Genomic DNA, 20,644 nt, shown 5'->3' with positions numbered 1-20,644 from the left:
TTGAAAAGCAAAATAAATCTAAATCACCAAACAATAGGCAACCTACTTAAAAATAGAACAATTTCTAAAGTAAAAGTGACTAAAAGAGCATTTTATGCAATGCCTGCAAACTCCATCCTAAAGCAAAGGAAACTTATATTACATTCATTTATTTAATGAGTATATTTTAAACCTCCAAGATCAAAGTGTTCGGTTTTTCCCATTAATATTCATGTTAGATGGAAAGGAAAACAAAGAAAATAAGACAAAAAATGCTAATAAGTCTTTTCTGAAATGCAAATGGCATGAGCCAGACATACACATATTGTATGTGTCCCAGCCATCTAATCCAGTGGTGTTTGTCTCAATAGCTCCATGCCCATAATTGATCCATTTCTACCACTTAGGAGTTAAAATTATGTTAGAAAGTAATCTAAGCAGGGAGTTTTATAAAATGTCAACAGGTCGAGGCTAATGAGTATGATTAGACAGACAAGGCAAAATATCTGAATGTAATATTCTTCAGATAAGGTTTTATATTATAGCATGCAGGTTTGACTTTTTAGAAATCGTCATGCAACTTTTCAGTGAGCAGCAACTCTATTAACACTGTGTGCAGCAGCTACGCCCAGGGAGGGCTCATGGCGTGTCTGGGGGTCGTCTGGTGCAGCCTGGCACTGGGACGTTGGATCCTTTGGGTCCCATGTCTTTTACCGTGAGGTGCCAGAAATTGCGCCGTCTTTCAGCACACTCAAATCGAACTGGGAGGTGGGGAGCAACACGGCTGTTTTGGTTTTTATTCTAACCATGGGGGGGGGGGGGGGGGTTACCAGCATCAAGGTATGCCAGGGGTTTCACATCTAAGATTCAAAGACAATGGTTTTGAGTGTACACTATTCAAGATCCTTTAGTACCTGTAAAAGTGAGTCGCATAAAACAAAGTCAAGTTGGTTATTTTGTACATTCAAATGTTTTGTCTATTTTTAATGCAAGTAAAAAGAAGAAACTCAATTATTCTAAATTAGATGTAGAACACTAAACATCATTTAGTTTCTAATATAAGGTTTTAAAAATGATTCATTCAAAACTACTAGAGAAGATTCTCTCACACTAATCCTCAGTATGAAAAATAACGACCTTGGTGTATCAGATAAAGCAGTTAGGCAATGCTAAACATTTTTGTTTTAAGTCTTTGTATGACTTAAAACAAAAGTCATACAAAGTTGTGCTATTTTACTCCAAAGAATCTCACACCAGCCCATCCTAGCTTTATCCTGGGCGACTTCTGTGAAAACAATGGCTGCATTATTCTTCAGGGAGAGGTCGTCGATCTCCGGAAGCATCATTCCTCAGGCCAAGCGGAATTTATCCCCGGTGCGCCAACATGAAAGGAAAGATTAACTGGAATACCAGGAAGTGAATTCCACTGCAGTGATTTTCTGCGTTTTACTCCACCTGTCCGACTTCAATGCAGTAGCAGGCAGAACTCTGAATTGTGGAAAATATGACTATCAATCAAACTTAACCACTTTAATGAACACACAATCTAGGAATAGGGATTTTTGTTTTTTGGGCACAGCGAAGTATTATTACAATAAAGCATTGAAAAACCATCATATACAAGTATTTTACGGCTGGAACCAAAGACATTCAAACATTGCTTTGAATCTGGGGCATTAATCTGCAGGGTGTCCAACAATTAAGCAGGAGATGGTCAGAGGCAGATGAAATCTGCACCCTATGCATCTTAAAAATACAATATTAATTCCTGCATCTCAGCATCTACATGATCTGATGAAAAGCTCGTATATGAACGGGAACACAATAATTAATGCTGAACGCTCAAGAGTTCTCCCATGCAGGAGCAAAATCTGATGCATTTCAATGTGGATCCCACTTGGTGATAAGGATAAAACATAAATATTACATAAACTTTACTTTTCACTCTTCCACAAGCCTTAGAAAACCCTCATTTAAATATAACTTAGAGCATTTAATTACGGACACAATCTTACGCATGTATAGGTTATATAAATACCTTTTCTGTGACAGAAAAGGTCACATTTAATCATCTAACAGCTTTGCTCGCACAGACGTTTATTTTCACAATTTATTTTACTTTCATGTCAAAACACAGCATCATTTTGTTCATATAGAGATATCTTAATTTAGGACATGAGCCCTGTGTAAACTTACAGCAGAATAACTAATTGAAAACTGGCTAATTTCTCCCACTGTGCCAGTCCACATGAATGGAGAGAAGATAAGAATAATCTTAATAGTTGGTCAGACCTTCTTGAAGGAGTCCAGCCGGAGCAGCTTATCTAAATCCTCTTGGCAGAGCGATGTGTATAGAGTGCAGAGGGGAGCTTAAATTTGCCTGAAAAGAAGCTCTCGTAAATTAAAGCAGCAGCAGCAGAAAGTTCTTTAGATAGTGCTTGACTTTCTTTTATTTTTGGCTGTGTAACTAACTCAGTATGTTGTTTAAAGTAAAAATGAAGAGGCACAACTTAGCCGTGAGAGGAAATTTACTTTGTGCTAATGAAAGGTACCATAATAAACATGATGACAAGTCCAGGGTGAAGAATCGAAGTGTCTTTGTGTGCCTCTCTGCTCTGTCCTTGCATGCTGGGCAGTGGTAACACAGTACTGGGAGACGAAGCGAGTCCCTTCTGTGTGATTGGTGTCGCTGAAAGAACAAGGTTGCCTGACTGAGGGGTTACGACGAGCTCTCAATCAATAAGCCGTCGCTGTTGCTTTGCCGCAGGGACTGCCTGCCGGAGTCTCTGTCAGCCTCATCCTCTTCATCAGATCTGCCAAGACTCATGTGTCTCCGGTACACAGGGGGACTGCAGGGGTCAACACAAATATAGACACACCATTATATCATGACTTGCCTATTTACAGACGAGACAAAGACAGAGAGGTTTTAAAATACGTTATGGTGAACAACAAACAGCATCTAGGCAACAAATTAATGCTCTTTGTGACCTTACTAAGGTGTGCACGTACGATAGTAGGCAAATGACCGAATCACTTTGCATTTGCGTATAGTATTAATGGGAAAAGCTTACTGCCTCGTGCATGCAACAAAAAAAAAAGTTAGGATGAGCACACGCAACAGTAAAACAGAATCCAACTAAAGTCTTTAAAAATCACACTCTGTGGAGGGACAGTGCCTTACAAATTTAATAACACTCTTTTCACATTTTCACACTTTAAGAGGACTTCTATGTGTTTTTTTGGTATTTCATTTGATAGACAAACACACAGTAGTACATATATTTGTATTTAGTCTCCTTTATTGTGATATCAGTAAGTCTGGGAACCCATTAAGCCATTCATTGCCCACTTTTACCCCCCATTCCCAGTCTAGGGGGAAAATCTGCACTTGTTGTGGTCAGTTGGCAGGGCAAGTCAGCCAAAAAATCTGTTTGTGTGAGTAGAGGTGAAGACTGGAGTCTGCAAGTGTGAGAGGGTAAACAATCCAAGCTGAAGTCAGTCTGAGTCATACTGTGGTCATGTGTTTTATCAGCAGGGACAGGAAAGCTAGTTAGAGTAGATGAGAAAATGTCTGATTTGAGACTGGGGTAGATTCTTCTAGCAGATTCTTCTAGCATTATTACGTATAAATAGACAGGTGCTTTGGAGTTTTTTGGTTTAAGATTTTAAGTTAGAAGTTGTTAGGGTTTGGGTTTTTTTTTTTTGCTTTTGCTTATTTATTTTTATTTATTTTTTTTTATTATTATATTTAAATGCATGACTATTAACTACAAAGAAATTCAAAAGTAGTGGGTACTCCAAAGTATTTCTATTGAAAGCCAATACAAATGTGTTCACTTTTCTAACTTCCTGTAGCAGCTGGTTGTGTTGCACCACGGCTTTTGATTTATTTATTTTTTGGTTAGTTTCTGAAGTTGTATGTGTTTTGATGTTGCTTCTGTTTCAACGACTGAGCTATTGTTACAACCCTACATTTGTCAGCGTCCTTTGGACAAGCTTATTTAGATGTAAGGTGAAACAATCATTTTGTCATTTTGTACTTCTAAATATAAACAGTGATTCCAAAAATATGTGTAAAAGATCATTTTAAAATCGACTGCCTTTGGAGCTTGAAGCTAATCTCAACACTTAATTTATAAAGCAAAGTGTCTGGCAATGAGGCAGCCAAAATTACACCAATTTTTCTTTTCACTGTAGGTGTGATGTGCCTGGTAGAACATTTTTATCCAATCTCTGTGCAAGAGGAAAAGTCACAGCTACACTCTTTCTTGTAACACTGTGCACTTATAGCATTAGCAAACAACATTAGGAAAAAGTCTCACATTTGCAGATATGCCTTTCGTTACTAGACAGGAATGGAGCCAGTAAGATAATTATGGTGTCATTTAGATGCAAAGCTGGTGTGAGTGTGTTGTACAGCAATCTAGAGTGACTACAGTTACACAATGAAACCAAAAACAATCTTTTTAAAAAAAAAAAAAAGAAAAATGTAGTCAAAAGCATGACAATATGGTAACAAAAATGCTAAATTGTTGGGTTGCATATGAACATTGTGTGAAAGTGTTGGCAATTTAATACAGCTGTAGCATTTATGTGTAAAATTGTGAACAGTCCAAGGAAGAATTTTAGCAAATTTTAACATGAAATCCAAGATCCCACATAACGATGGCAATGTGTTTGTCCTGACTGGCTCAGTATTGACAAAATAGGTATCCTTAAAGGGATAGCAAAAGATTTTTGAAGTGAGGTTTGGTTGAAGGTTGGAAGCAGTTATTTTACCTCCTCTCAATAATTGTTTTGGTGTCTTCATTTAGTATAAATCTAGATTAGTTTGTATTGGTGCAAAACGATAACCCAGTATGAGAGGCGCCGAGACCAAAGCGGACTTAAAACAGCACCAATCGCAAAACAGAGGAATACCATGGCAGAAAATCAGCAAACACATGCAGTCAAAGGTGAGCAAATGCTGGTAATTGCACTGTTTATATTCTGTGTTTATGGAAGGCAATCTTAGCTTGTGGTGGGCTGTGATGACAGCATATGATAATGCACTTCAAATAAAAGCAAATTAAGAGCCTGAAAAAGCATTAATGTAAGCTCTTTAAAACTTAAAGGGAAATGTGACTTCTCTAAAAAGAAATAAGGGGATGTGACTCATCTTGTACAAGCAAACATTAGCGTATCAGAGGTAGCATATAAAAATACTAATTCCCACACAGCAAAGTTAGTATGCAGAGGTGAAGATCCTCAATTCTTTTTAATCCATGCCAGGCTCCTAGATAGCACACCATGCGTCACCTTATTATGTTGGCATCAGTCACTGTCAGGCCTGTAGAGGTACTTCATCACCAAGCTATCAACCTTCTTCTGCTTCTTCTTAGTTTTTTTTTTGCTAGTTTTTCCATGAGCTGAGTGCTCCTTTTCATCATCGTGCTGTTGTTTTGGGCCCTTCTTAACACTGTTGGAACTTCGATAAGAGACGGTTGAATCCGAAGAGGATGACTCGGACGACTCAGAGGAAGAAGAGGAATCCTCTGATTCACTTAGCTTTTTCTTGGATTTCTTTTTGGACTTCTTGTCCTTTTTCCCCTTTGTGCTCTTTCTGCTGTGACGGCCATCTGAGGACGAGGAAGAGGAGGATGAGGAGGAAGAGGACTCAGAAGATGAGACTTTGCTTTTTTTATCCTTACGACTGCGGGGGGTGCTGGACCAGCTTGACGTGCCCTCATCCTCTCCCTTCTTTCGCCTGTCCTCACTTCCTTGGCCCTTCTTCTCATCCTCGTCACCACTAGACTCTTCCAGTTTGCTACGTTTGAACTTAATGGGTTTGAAGCTTAGCACCTCATTAATCGCAGCCTCCAGGTCAGGGTCCAAGTAGTTTCGGTGTGTGACTGGTTTAATGTCAGAAGCTTCGAGAGGATTGCTGTCTGAAGAGCGTGGTTGAGGTGGAGTAGAGTAGCTGCGACTAGTGGACCGGGGACTATAGGGTGAACGCTTCCCTTCTCCATAAGCCACACTGTGGGCATCATCGTCATCATTTACGTGCAAACCAAATTCGCTGAGGCCACAGCTGCGGGCAACAGATAAGCGAGAGCTGCTTCGTTTGTCATCTTTCCAAGAGCTGCTACGACGTAGAGAACGGGGGCTTGCGCGACTCACGCTGCTAATGGTTGACTTATTGTCATCATCCATGTCCAACATCCCCCTCCTAGTGGATACCCTGCTTGGAGCTACTGAGGACACCATGGACTCCGTATCAAACTCAGGGGTGCTGCGGGAGGTCCAGCGGGACTCTAAGCCCTTCCTGGCTCGGCTTGTGGCTTCAGAATAGGCCATAGAGATGACGGAGCCGTTGTCATCCAAATCTTCTTCGACCTGAGTTTTCCTCCTGTCTTCCTGGATTTCACCGGATTTTGACTTTGCTTTGCGCATGGCAGAGTGATCCGGTATGTTTGGCTGTTCTTTGAGTGTACTGAACAGCGAATTCTCATCTCCAGTGCCCCCAATGGAGTCCTTCAAGTTTGAGCGTTTTCTGTAGCTAAGGGAACTCATGACAGACACTGATCTGCTCTGCTCTACTTCCTTCTTATCTTTGCTGCCGTCACTCATCTTCTCCTTACCTTCTTTCATCTCTGTGGCATCTGCATTTGCTGCATATCTGGAACATTACGTAACAAAATTGACACCAGAGATAACCACAAGGAAAGATATACATGTAAATGATAAATCCTAATCTTTGGCTTTGTGAAACATTGTCTCCAGATCAGTGGCTGGGATGATTTTACATTTTTGGCAGCTTCATGCTGTCATTTTCATTTTGTCCTTGGAACCCGTACCTCTGACTATTGCTGTTGTGCACAGCATACATTGCTATAACTGAGGCAATCAACTAGTGAAAGGACCTATCTGACAGAGTCAGAAGCGTCATTTGGCAGGCTTGCCAACTGGCCACAGGCCACCTCAATAAATGTGACAGCAGCCGCTTCCCCACACCACCTCCTGTCATTAGACAGATTACTGGAAAAGAGAGCTGACACCTAATCATATGAGATACCCTTCCTTCTGTTGCACAATGCCCCAGGTAATCGTGGGCCTTTTGAAAATAGGAAATTGAGGTAGTTTAATCACTAGACGATCATCAGATACGATACAAAGCATGCAAGGACTAACCTGGTGCTCTTCAGACTCCCTTCATCAGACAAAGTCTTGCTGGATCCTTTGTTCTTTGAGAGCCATGACTTAACTCCATCCACCCGGTCCTCCACTTCTGAATCAGTTTCTGTCCCCTCTCCACTGTGAAGGATCAAGCAAGTTTTTAAAAAAAAAAAATCTTATATATATATATATATATATATACAGATTTTTTACACTTTTCAAGTAAGGTGCAGTGCTCTGCAAAAGTATTCATCGCCTGTGATTTTTTTTTTTTTTTTTACGTTCTGTCACACAACTTAAACTGAACTTAGCAGGATTTTATGTTGAAGAACAACATAAAGTACTGTGTAATTATGAAATGGAAGTAATGTGATAAATGGCTTTGAACTTTTAAGCTATTAAAATGTGAACGGTGTGATGTGCATTTGTATTCAGGCACCCTGACTCAGTAGTTTGAGGCATTGTCTTTTACAGCATTAAAAGTTGCACACCTTTTAGGGTATGCATCCTCCAGCATTATACATTTAGAAATGGAAAATTTTACTAACTCTGACATTTGAATATCTTGAGGTCTAAACCTCTTCCAATCAAATTTTATCATCTTCTCTGTACCTGCTTAAGAAAAGCATGAATGATGCTACAACCATTATAAATCACCATGGTGATCATGGTCTTTGGATGACATGCAGTTTTATTTTTCTGCCACACATAGGCCTTTTGCACTGAATCAATTATATTTAAGGGTATTTGAGTAAAGGAGGTTGAATACATATGCATGTCACACTTTTTTAGATTTTTTTTTTTAATTTGAAGATGTAAAGCATAATTTCTTTCACAATTGTGATCTACTTCCTGTGATGTCTATCATATAAAATCCAGTCTAGTGTATCAAACATTGTGCTTGTAACATAAGATACAGTTCAGAGAGGATGGATCCATTTGCAAAACACTCTAATTTGTGTTGACATCAAATTTCATTCCTTACACATCTTTCCTAAATCTGCATACGTCTGTGAGATCTTTACAGAACAAATAGCTTGTTTTTGTTTTACCATTTAGAATCAACAAACGTTTCAGATATACTCATTACCATTTAGAAATATTCAAAAGTTACACAGAAAAAATAATTATTAGCTGTCACATTTCCAGAGCTTTTGGCAGAGCTTTTGCACTTGTGGTCTTTCTCGTAATAATAGGGGATAGTGTAACAACCCAAAGCAAATTAGACAAGCTACAGTTAAGCAACAGCTGTGATTCCATCATTTCCATAAATTTTAGACTAAAAAATAAAATAAAACAAAGTATCACATCCTTTCAGCATACAACCGCATTGCAAAAGCACCAGTGAAAGTGCACTTTGTGAAGGAAACTCTTAGAGGCATAATTAACTTGTTTTGTTGGGTCTAAGCTTTGAGCATCTGTGTTGCACGTCCTCTGTCCCTTGGTGATTGGTATTGGAGAAGAGCCACCAGGCAGCCTTGTGGCCTCTTAGCTTGACATCACGATCAATACACACACACCAACAAATGAAGACAAAAAAAAAAACTAAAACAATTTCAAAAAATCAGATTCCACCTGGCTGAGGTGTCAGTTCATTCAGATCTGCGGTGAATATCTTAAATAATGTAATGTTCCTGGAAGCTTAATTTGGAAGGAAAATCATCATAGCTGGAAGGCATCAAGAGAGAATAGCTCTGTTGTTGAGAACATACTGTTCGTAACTTGAGTACATGTGCTCCCTTCCTTGGCTTCGTTATGTGTGAGAATACATTTGCACATAGCAGATACCCATATGCTCCGTAGGCCTAAAGTATGTTTGACAGCATGCTAAGGTCTGTCACAAAAACTGACATCCTGCACTATACCATTCTTGCAAGACGACAGACTGCATATCCAAACCAGTGATGACAACACTGTTGTAAAGCATCTGCAATTTTGAGCTCCACTTGATTAATGGCTGGCTGTACTATTATTTATAGCCGTAGCTACAGTAATTTCCAAAGAGCCATGTTTCATAAATCTGGCCTTGTATATCACTGAACTACGCACAGAGCTGCCTAGTATTAAAAAATGAGAAACCGTGATGCACTTCACAGATCTGTCTTTGTGGACAAGCTTATCTATCTGAGCCCTGGAACATGCAGTAAAATGCTCGCAAGGTGCAAGCACAATGTTCCAAGACGTGTGAAATGACAGGCACGCTGCTGCTGGGCTCCATCAGTCGTCCTCATGCAGTACTTGCCTTAATGTACGGAAGGTCTCCCACTGCACAGCACTCAACCGTACCCCCTGCCCCCTTGTCCCCAAACGCTATGACTCACATCCAGTCATTTTCTTCCTCAGATAACAAAGCAAGCTTCTACCTTACTTTTATTTATTTATTTATTTTACACTGGCCTTAAAAAAAAAAAAAAATAAATAAATAAAACAAGATGGCTACTTATAAAGGTGATTGTGAGGGAAGACGCATTAGAGTGTTAGAGGAAATGGCTTTTTAGTGGGCTTAGGCTATTACATTATTCTCAGGGTGTAATAACCGTAAAAGGAAGAGGAAAAAGTTATCATGGTATTTGAACTAAATGTAAAACAAAAGAAAAATGTATGGCATCATGTAATCACTTTGAGCTGAAGAAAGAAAGAAAAAAAATTTTTAGTTCATAACTATATAATATTATCGGTTTACTAATTAAATAATTCTGATGCAAAGATTTAAGTAAAAATATAAAATCAACAGGTTTACAGCAAACCATATGCATGTTTGTTGTCATTAATCTTAGCAGTGTAACAGGTATAATAAGGTGAAAGCGGTTAATCAGTTGGAATATCTGGGACATACTCACAAACTTGCAACAGGCTGCTTAACAGACGTGTGAAATAGCTTGCTAACTATATTCTTAAAACATACCTGCTGAACGCATAGTCTCCAGAAATACTTGAAAGAAGTAAGTGTAATAGCCTACTTGTACAGTAAACATTTTATTTCCACCTAAGTGTGTATCAAAGTAAAACAAAAAAATCCTCAATAGATGCCCAACAGCTAGTTAGACACATTCAATGTTTTTGTTAATTTTAATTTTTATAGTAGCAGCTCAAGCTAGTGGATATTAAATGTCTGCACTTTTATGAGAGGCTGTTAAGGACAGTTGCTGTTTATTCAGCCAAACAAGTTCAATGCCACTATTTTACATTGGTGATGCCTGACAGCTGTATCAATTAGCCTGGAAAGGTTGGAATGAAATTCTGAATTTTGCAACAAGCAAGATGGAAGGCTAATGTACCTTTCCTAGGTTTGTAGTTGTTATTATTTAGGTGGACTTATGGTCTGGTCATTTCTATCAAAAATATCTTATTAATACCAGAGATAAATTAAAGTTATTATAACTCATGCAACAAAATTTCCTCCAGAGTTGTCATGGATGTTGATAGGATGATGTGGGCAAGAAGGGCCTTCTGTAACCGTTTGTATTACAATGGATCTGAAAAAGCATCTGACTGAAGACACTATTACAGTATAACAGTCTCATGCTCAGGGGTTGTCTGTCATTTTCTTGATTTTATGCAAAGATATAAATAAAAGATCTCTAGAGGGTCCAGAGTTGTTTCCAGAACTGAACCAGTCTTCTTTATCAGGTTGTTCAGCTTTTGTAAATCCCTGGTTCTGATGCCACTACCGCAACAGATAATGGCAGAGGAGATTGCACTCACCACAAAGACTTATGGTTTCTAACTGTATATTAAGTGATGAAGTACAAAATAATGTTGCATAGTAACACTTGTTGCTCATCTAAGAAAACTGTGACAAGCTCAACAATTATTAGCTTTAGACAGTATAGCTATGGCATATTCTATTCAAACAGGAAGCACGGCTACTTAAAGAGAGCCAAATAGAAGCACTTTCTAAACTAAATTCAGTACTTTTGAGGTGCTTCAAAGGCAAAAGTAAAAACTGAGCTTATTCTCATCTGTTTATTTTCCACCCCCTCTCTCTTGACAGCTGCTTATTAACTACCACCAATAAAAGCCCATCAAAAAGAAGATAATAGTCTCATTAATACCAGCAAGTTGATTACACATGTTGCCCATTTGTCAGCTCTGTGATACTGTGACTTTTTAATGTGATACATTAAAAAAAGAAGGGATAAAAAACAACTCTTAACCAGCCAGTGGCAAACTCTTCTCCACAGCCTCTCTCAGACACATACAAGCGTGCAAAAATAAAAGGTGGCTTGCAATTGAGTGCTGTAAAAACGGTGTCACAACTGATTTGTCCCTGGTCGCACAATACTAGGAAACCAGTCCAGAGGCTTTCAGATACAAACAAGCCTCAGGACTTGTGAAGTCAACATTAATCGCTTCTGACAATTTGCCCGCACCAGTTGTAAATCTTTGTCACAAATACTTACATTCAGCACCAAGTCCCGTATGGCTTGGTGCTATCAGTTCAATGCTGAGCTAAAACAAGCATAAAACGGTATTTTTATGCTAGTTCTGATAATTAATTGTAAAATTCTGAGCACGACACACTTTGTAAACTCATTGCCTTTTGTAGTCACAATGATAATCACCTTGCGGAAAGGTGGGAAAACAAAACGATAAAACACAACCAGTCAGTAAAGCATTACAGTGTCTTGTAATGTTCAATGCTACAATGTGAGAGGGGGAAATTCTGAAGCCTGAACAACACTAATTTAACTTACATTATCTCCTCCCTGCAATAATAATCGAGTCGCTATTATAACCTCTGTTTTCAAACACGCAGAGTGAGAATATGGAAGAGGGCCTCAAATCATGTGGAAATTCCACTTCATTATTAGAAGAAAAATCACCTCCTCCATTAATGTTCATCCATCCTGCTAATGCAGTGGTGCTGAAAGGAGGCGAAATGTGATTAAGTAAACACGGCAAATCATCGCTCTTTTACTCAAGTTGCACGACAAAAAAATTAAAAAACGAAGAACACCGATACGCATGGGTGCTCAGATGAGAATGCGCCAAAAGAATACAAAATAAAAATCTAAGTATGATGAATGAGACAAATCAGATATTAAAAGGAGGAAACCAAGGATGGACAGACAGTACACACAGATTTAAATATCTTAATGAAAAGCCTCAAAATATTTTCAACATCCAAAACATAAAAAGAAAAAAAATGGTAATCAGTCTTAGACACATTTAACATTTACAAAGAGTCACTAGGCATTTTAATAAACAAGCAAAATTTTGCATTGAAGTAAATGTTCTCTCAAGATAGTGATTAACTGTGATTGGATTAGTAGTGGAAAACTTGCATGCATGGAAAACAGCTGAGCTTTGAGCTAAAACATTTAAAGTGGTGCACTGCAGTCCTATTGTTTTGCACAACATGCTGACTGTGTATTCATTGGTATACAATCCCAGGGCCTTCTTCATAACATCAAACAGTTGCATTCCCAACAGTTGCAAGGGTCCAGCTCACATGGAAGTCACATCCAATTCAATACAGATTATGTAAAGGATGTAATCCAACTATTGATTGGATCATCTAAAAAGTAACATATTAATAAATTAGGGGTGGAAATAAATGGAGCTCATGAGATTCTACAGGTTATCATACTGCAAAATTTCTGGCAAAACTAAGACTCAACCTTTTTTGTATCTACGAATACAACAATGTTTTCACAAATTACCTCGATCAGAATATGGACAGGTCCAGGCTTGACTTGTCTGTCAACACATTGGATTTTATGCTCGTGTTGCTAAAGATTTAAAAAATACATATATATTATTTTTTGCATTTTCTCTTATAGAATATAAAATTTCATAAACGTCAAACTGTTTAATGGAATTTTTGTTCAGTACACCTAAAACAGAGGTTCAGGTCTATTCATCATTTTACACTGAGAAATAAAGATGATCGATGGTTTACAAGGCAAACTTTAGAGTGAAGAGAGATATACATATCATCTCACAAAATCTCATTACAGCCCAGATGGTAAATCACAGGAAAAAAAAAATAAAAAAATAGAATAGCTGACTTTTGTGTGCAACACACTTAAACAACTTTTCTTGTTGTTTCACTTTTGTCTGCTAAACAAGTTTATGCAAGACTACAAGATCATTTGTGTCATTTCATTTTAAATTAGATATATGAAGCTAGGTATGGGACTGTTACCAGAATCAAGATATATCAACTTTTTAAAAAGCTAAACGTTTTATGTCGTGTTTCTTCTGCTCTGTAAAATGTCACAGAAAGTGTTGGAGTGGTCATAGTTTTCTCAAAATGTTTGGATCTGCACCTCTCCAAAGGCTGATATACTTTTTAACTTGACTACAAAAAGGACTAATTGAGTTACTTGGAAATATTGCAGGCTGAGAAAAACACGGTCATTAGGTGGAAACCTATGGGAAAGCTTAGTAACTTTATACTTTTTTTAATATTGCACCTTTCAAGCTTTGAGAGGCAATTCTGTAAAGATGCCTAAAAAAGCAGAGAGGGCCTAATTAACCAGCCAGTATTGGCTTGTTATAGTTGAGCTGCTTTATGGAAAGCAGAACATCAAAATAGTTGTAATCTTATTGTAAGCTTGCAACTATAGAATGGTATATTATTCTAGAGGAATTATTCAAATATATGTTTAAAAATCAAATCATTTAGAGGTTATATTTTAACATGAGCATGATGAAACTAGTCATTCGACTTAACCTTCTCCTGATCGCATGTCAAACAGGCTGTAAACGTCTGCAAAATGTGACTGTACATGCTGCACATGCTTTTGAAAAGATGCAGGAGTTACTCAAGTTGAATCCAACATCCTAATCCCTTAATCTTAAACACTTGATAGCATGCAATTAAGCTTCAAAATATGTTTGATGTAAAAAAAAAAAAATAATAATTAAAACCAGGGGGATAAGAATGCAGTATTACCAAAGGTTAGTTTTAGAATGCTACGTTTCCTAAAAAATATTTTCCAAAGAATAGAAATTGGTTTAAGGGAGAGTGACTGACATTTTCAATTGTAGTATATCATCTATTTATGTGCAAATTTCACCAAACAAGCCTGAAATCTCCAGTGAGGCAGACTGTGTACACCTGCAGATACTTGGCATAAAATAAAATAAAATGAAATCAAAACATGGGGCCATCTTTTAAATGCAGCTTTTATCTGAGATGTATAACACAGAGAGTGCCTTTCATTCTGTTTTAAATGCCTTCTCTTCACAGGGCTACTGGGGGAGAAAACGAAAGCGTGAAAGAATAGGAATAGTGCATTATTCTCCCCTGTGGTTAAAATTGGTGTGAAAAAAAAAAAAAATTCAACCAAAACACAACGACGGAAACAAAGGATGCATTTTTCCATTCTCACATTTTGTTCTTTCTTTTTTGATATTTTGTCACCATGTCTTCCAAACTGCCAGAAGTGAAGATGACACCAAGAAGGGAAGGGAAAAGAGAAACAGCAAAGGTGAGATACACAAAAAAACAGTGCAAAAGGAGGACAAAAATGAGATATCACCATAGTAAAACATTTTTACACTAATGCAAACACATGAAAATAACCATGTATTGTTCTGTAAACATAGTCGCTGTTTGTAATGTCTTCCTTTTGGAAGTCTGGATTATTGCAGTCGGTGTTTACTTCCCTGAGTTCAGAGCATGCATAACCCTCAACCTCACTGTAAAGAGGCAGGCGGTAATCAAACAAGGGAGGAAAAAAAGCAAAGAGACAAAAGATCAGAGGCAGGAGGCTGAATTAAACCTTTTGAGGAGTACTTTCGGAGCAGACAAAGCACATGACTCAGAGTACAAAAGAGATTTGAAATGTATGTAGAGATGACTGACAGCCAGCTAAGAAAAGCAGCAGGTTTTTGTAGTTTGTTAGGCCTTTAGCTATACTGCAACTGTGTGTACTGAAGCAAAGGGAACAGACCCTTACACAGCAGCGAGTTTGACTCACAGCATGAAAGACAGTTAAGATTATTAACATTAATGATGGCTCGGATCTCTTTTCTGTCCCTGTAAACTGGAAAGGTAAAGCTGTGTGCATAAATCATGTTTGCCAACCTTCCCTTTAAATAGGAAATTTTCCCATATTTGGTATTTAAAGAGCCACTATGCATTAAAATAGAACATATGAAGTGGTTTATTCATTTATCAAACCAAAGAAAATCTTGAACTTAACAAGCATTTTTTTTTTTTTTTTTAGAAATGGTAACAGAGTATTAATGACACAAAACATTAAGATCCTAAGCAAAACAAATATAGCTAAATGAATAATATTTTTAGAAAACCTTCACTATCTGAACAACTAGAATCAGAAAACAGTGAGGTACTCTTTCTTTAATAAAATATGTTCTTTGCTTTAATTAAATTTACCACACACCAGAATAAACTGCTTACTACTAAAATTTTCTTTACAGTCTTTTGTTTTGTTTCAGGGTAAAATTAACAGGACCATTGGAGAAAACATTACTAAGAAATCTAAATGAATTGCATACCCAGATGATACTCAGAAATTGCATCTTAAGGGTCTCAGACTATTAAAATGAGAAAATAAATGTTATTTTATTTTATTGAGATTTATATTAGTAGCATTAAAGCAAATAATTAAAAACAAAGCCAAAGGCTTTTAGAAATTTAATTATGTAATTTTAATGTAAATGCAACAAACTGCAATGTTTAACTTTTTATATAAAACCAACCTTCAAATGACAAAGAGAGCCTGTGTCTGGGTTAAGCATGAAGAATGTTCTAGCATTTTAAAATGATCTACACTGTATAAAAAAAACCAAATCAGCTAATATGTGAAACATGTTCATTTTAGTTATATGAGCACTTGAAAACACAAATTAATAGAACATGCCGTTTGTAAAAATCCCTCAAAAACATAGGTCAGCTTCATTGTTGGACCTAGAGTCTGAAAGTTTGCCATAGCAACAGTATCTAACACAATTTCCTGGCTGAATTCAGAACGGTTTAATTTCTGCAAATTTTGTATTTTCTTTTGCAACGATCTACATTATAGAGGGAAAAAGGAACAGACACTTTGTTCCCCCACAGTACAAAGAAGAAGAGGGAGCAGTTGGTGGTGCAGTGTGTGCTCCCTATATCAATTTCTAAAAGTTGGCAACCCTAAAAGCATTAATGTAGGACCTGATCCAATTGGTACACTGCCAACATTAACATGTTTGTGCATTTCTTGCCAGTAACATGGTAAAATGCCAGGAATGCAAAAGGTTTACAATAATTTTCACAGCTTCAAAGCTGGAGTGTACCTGTTGATCAAGTCCTCATTGTCATCGCTCTCCATCTCATCCTCGATGGCCGCTTGCAGGTCTCCAATCCTTTTAAAGGCCAGCTTAAGGTCCACTTGTAAGCTCTGATTTGCTGCCTCTAAACTCTCAATATCCATTTCCTGGCAAATGAACAACATCACGTAACAGGCATCATTCCTCTATAAGCTAATTTGAATACAGGTGATGTTACCAAGGAAGCTAAAACCTTACCAGTTCGTGCTTCTTCCGGCTTGCTTCCCCCTCCTTCTTGGACAGCTCAGTCATTTCTTCTTTCATGTCTCTTATCTGTCTCTGCATGCGCTTATTCTGCTCCTTCTCCCTGTTTTCTGCCGTGATGCGTTGGTTTTTCTCCTCAGTCATCTTTTCTAGGTTCTCCTTCAGACGGCCCACTAGGCTCTGGCAAGCAAATGATGGGAATGTGGTTAGCACAATGTTCTGACTTAACAGCTTGGAATTAAAAAAATTATTTCAAACATATAAATACATAATTACCACTTGTAAACTAATTTACAAGATAAATTACCACTCTATCTTGACTGAAGTTTAATTTACAAAATTTTTACTTCACAAGAGTAACACTAAAGAGTTCAACATAATTTTATTTCACATTGTTTCAAATCAAAAACAAATCCAACACCCTGATAATTTAGTTGCTAATATCTAAAATCAAAATAACCTTTTATGAATATTTGAATACATTGAGAAAACATTGACTTTATAAAATAAGACAATAATGGACAACTTTTAATGTTTGTATTTATAAAAGGCTAATTAATAGATATTTTTAAAATAGGCTATCAGCAAATTAAAAAAAATCAAGAACGCATTTGTTTGTACTACACATTGCTTTACACACTAATCAAAACATTATTTCTCATTAGACGCATTTTCTACTTTCAGTAAAATGGGTTATGTGAAGAGGGCTATACCACAACTTCCTGGAAAAACAACCTAATTGTTTCTTATAAAATTTATTAAAAAAATAAAAAGTCCAATTTCTACCCTTATATGTACACATATGTATATTCACAGAACATTTCTATTACATTTTATGAGACCAGCAGGAGCATCTCACCTCCAAGCGCTTAATTTGAGTCTTCTCATACTCCAGTTTAGTCTCCAGCTCGCGGATCTTTGCCTCCTGGCGGCTCACGAGCGACTTCTCCACCATGGACTGTTCTTGGAACTCTAACTGGCTCTGGAGTGAATGGAGCTGGAAGGATATCACACACCAGGCAGTGATATAAATATTCAAAGTCAGTTTCTGAGGAGCAATCGTCGCCGCTAACTTCTTCCTTATTTACCAGTTCCCCCCCTCCCCCCAAAGCTCCTGCCCTCTTTTTGTGAGGTATTTAAACATTAAGAGCAAGTCTTGATCTTTAAATCTTCAAAATAGATTGCTGTTTACTTTTTCACCCAATTTGAGTTAATTTATTCTGTCTTGGTAAATATAAATAAGATGCATCCAGTATGAATAATGAGTTTGAGATAAGCCTCCACTTTACCTAAAATGGTCAAAAAAAAAAAAAAGGAAAAAAGCTTGTGGTTCAGGCTGAGTAACAGTGAGTCACAGTAATTTCACAGGCTTTGAAAGAGGCTTCAGCTTCATGCAAAGCACGTTTGTTCTATCTAAATCCTTTTTTCTTCCATGACTGATAAAAGGAAGATAGACACGTCACAACAAAACTGGCCCGAAAGGCAGCAGGGCACCTAATGAGGGACTTCTGCATCTGAGACAAGGAGGATTTGGAGCTCTCCTTTGATATTTCTAAAGAAGCCAGATTTCCCTCCTACTGGGAATGAGATAACCACTTCAAGGTCAGATGCTTTAGATAACAATCAGTGCCTACTCTGGCACATTTTAACAGTGGCTTGCAGCCCGCTGTGCATCTTAAGTGTAGCCAGAAATATTCTGAAGGGTGGGCCTCGAGTGGCTTCAGCTCACGTAAATTTTAATAAAGCAGGATTGCGCTGTGGTGTTCGGGAGTGGCAGAAGCTATACACTGCTTTTGCAGCAGATGGTTGTATTTGTTTAATCCAGTGCAGATCCATCCATTCATCAGCTACACCCACATTATCCTGTACAGAGTCGCAGGGACAGCGGGTTCTATCCCAGTTGGAAGTGGGGGAGAGGAAGGGATGCCAGTCTACGGCAGACAGAGCCAACACTCACAGAAAATAAAACAACCATGCATGGTGACTCGCTACTTCAGTTAAAAATGATCAAATAACCAATGTTTGTGTTTTATGATGAGAGATAACGTATTAATGTATAATATTATTTTAGAGCAGAGAATCTTGAATTGTTGGTATGCTACTGTTTGAGTAAGCCCAGTAAAAGAGGCTAGTATATTATTATCACATATGCAATTTTATTTATAACATTATCTTAAACTCTTTCACACTTTTATCAAGTCAGATGCATGTAATGTATTTTACTAGGATTTTACGTAATTAACCAAAACAAAATAAACTACTTTAAATCGAAACATTGATATGGTTTCCTTACTGCTTTACCTAAAATAAATAGACAAATGAAAAATATCAGAACAAAGTGAGCTGAGCACTTAGATTCACACTCCTTTACTGTGATATTCCTAAACAGAAATACGTTTTCTGTAGGCGACAGTGTTTTTATTTACTATTAGCTTAATTGCGAAAATTGTGAAAAGTTGATAAGTGGGCTGTTTTTTTTACTTACATACTACGCAAGAAAATTACTTTAAAACATATGTGTATATAAATATTCTCTTCTGCAAAAGATAGATATATATGCAGGATTGAAAAGTAAGAAAAATAATGCCTCCAGAAATGTCATCTCTGTCATTATGAAGGCTGCATTGACAGGGGGTAAAATTACTTCCTCAGGCAGTTTAATGGCATATAGGAATGTTGGTGGTTTTGCAGTTAAACTAAATTCAGCTTCAGCAGCTCAGAAGAAATTCATTTTAGAACATCGATCCATCAGCTAAGAAAATTCCTTTGCATTAATATATGTCACACCTAACACCAGAAAGGTTATCCTCTGAGCAAATGGTACTCCATTAGGGAAACATGATAAAAGCTCTATTATAAAACAGGCCTAAATCAGATGCATTAACCTTTTTACCATATGAATCTACACTTATTCAGAGCCTCAACCATTAGCTGACACCTCACAGGGTCGAGCAATTTAACCAATCAGCTCAAAGACGGGATAAATCAGATAAAACCATTTTATCACCACAATTTTTAGATTCAAATAAAAAAAGGTTTTGTTGGTGAGCTGTAAGACAGTTGCTCAGTATGTTGCAGGAGAACGAGAAAAGAAGATCTGCAGCAAAATACAGCTTTGAGTTATATCAGGGATATTAACATGCGTATGGTGATGAGGCCAACATGCTGATGTGGAGTCAGTAAACTGTGACCCTTGGATTTCTGAATGGTTACTCCAAAGCCAGCCATCCGTTGGTTCTTAAAATACTCAAATGAATAAGTGAAAATTGTGACTGTCCTGATGATGCAGGAGAGAAAAAGGTCAAAGGACGCCAGGATTCAGCAGCACTCATCCTCTCATTGACGTCGGGCATCTGGGTCACAGGAATAGGTTTAAGAGTAGACTGGGTCGAAATATTGACATAGAGGCAGGAAACATGCCAGAAAGGTATTCAAATTTAAACAAGGAGACAATTAATTTGATGACAGATTATTGACAATACATTCTTCAGTTTGCAAAATAAATAACCCTAGAACCACTAAACGGGTCAATTTAAGCCTTTTATCAGTGTACCATTAAAACAGAATTTTTGCTGGTTTTGAGAATGTAGGATACATTTTTATGACACTTTAGATTAAATCACGTTTAAGGAAGCTTTAGTTTGTGATTGCCTAAATATTCAACAGCTAACAGTCCTGTTGGCACCATGCAAAGTAAAACGATATATTTTCTTGTTTCAATACTTTAGGAGAAAATTTAGGACAAAGTAATTAATAATATTACATCTGATCAGTCTCTACCTATTCACGCCATTTGATTCCAGACTGAAAAACTACATTAAATCAAGAAAAAATACACATGTGATGAATAAAAATTGATGTAAAAAGTTTTGCGGTGGCTGAATCAGTAATTAAACTGAACACAGACACACAGAAAAGCACATCGCCTCTTCACGTATCATACGTTGGGGTAAACCTAGCAGAATTATTTCTCCAGCAGCATCTTGTTGAGACTTTCCAATCCTATTCCAGCCCATTA

The 20,644-nt window shown here is 37.3% G+C and overlaps 1 protein-coding gene across 9 annotated transcripts in view; it reads right to left on the bottom strand.

The window, feature by feature from the left end:
* Positions 1–1,494: 1,494 nt before the first annotated feature.
* LOC122844956 (unconventional myosin-XVIIIa-like) overlaps positions 1,495–20,644 on the bottom strand; it is an 83,569-nt gene continuing 64,419 nt past the window's right edge. For 5 of the 9 annotated variants that reach the window (XM_044140842.1, XM_044140837.1, XM_044140839.1 and 2 more), the window contains 6 exons: positions 17,486–17,623; positions 16,621–16,806; positions 16,390–16,529; positions 14,481–14,525; positions 7,153–7,275; positions 5,286–6,640 (listed from right to left, as the gene is read on the bottom strand). In XM_044140842.1, coding sequence (XP_043996777.1) covers positions 5,296–6,640; positions 7,153–7,275; positions 14,481–14,525; positions 16,390–16,529; positions 16,621–16,806; positions 17,486–17,623 — 1,977 coding nt within the window. In that variant the 3' untranslated portion in view covers positions 5,286–5,295. Of the gene's footprint in view, positions 2,829–5,285; positions 6,641–7,152; positions 7,276–14,480; positions 14,526–16,389; positions 16,530–16,620; positions 16,807–17,485; positions 17,624–20,644 lie in introns of those variants that run through there. The other 4 variants (XM_044140846.1, XM_044140838.1, XM_044140844.1 and 1 more) reach the window with 3 other exon arrangements.

Source organism: Gambusia affinis, linkage group LG15 (assembly GCF_019740435.1).
Source record: "Gambusia affinis linkage group LG15, SWU_Gaff_1.0, whole genome shotgun sequence".
Taxonomy (NCBI): Eukaryota; Metazoa; Chordata; class Actinopteri; order Cyprinodontiformes; family Poeciliidae; genus Gambusia; species Gambusia affinis.
Note: the sequence above shows the minus strand (reverse complement) of the source record. Positions and strands in the feature narration are given on the sequence as shown.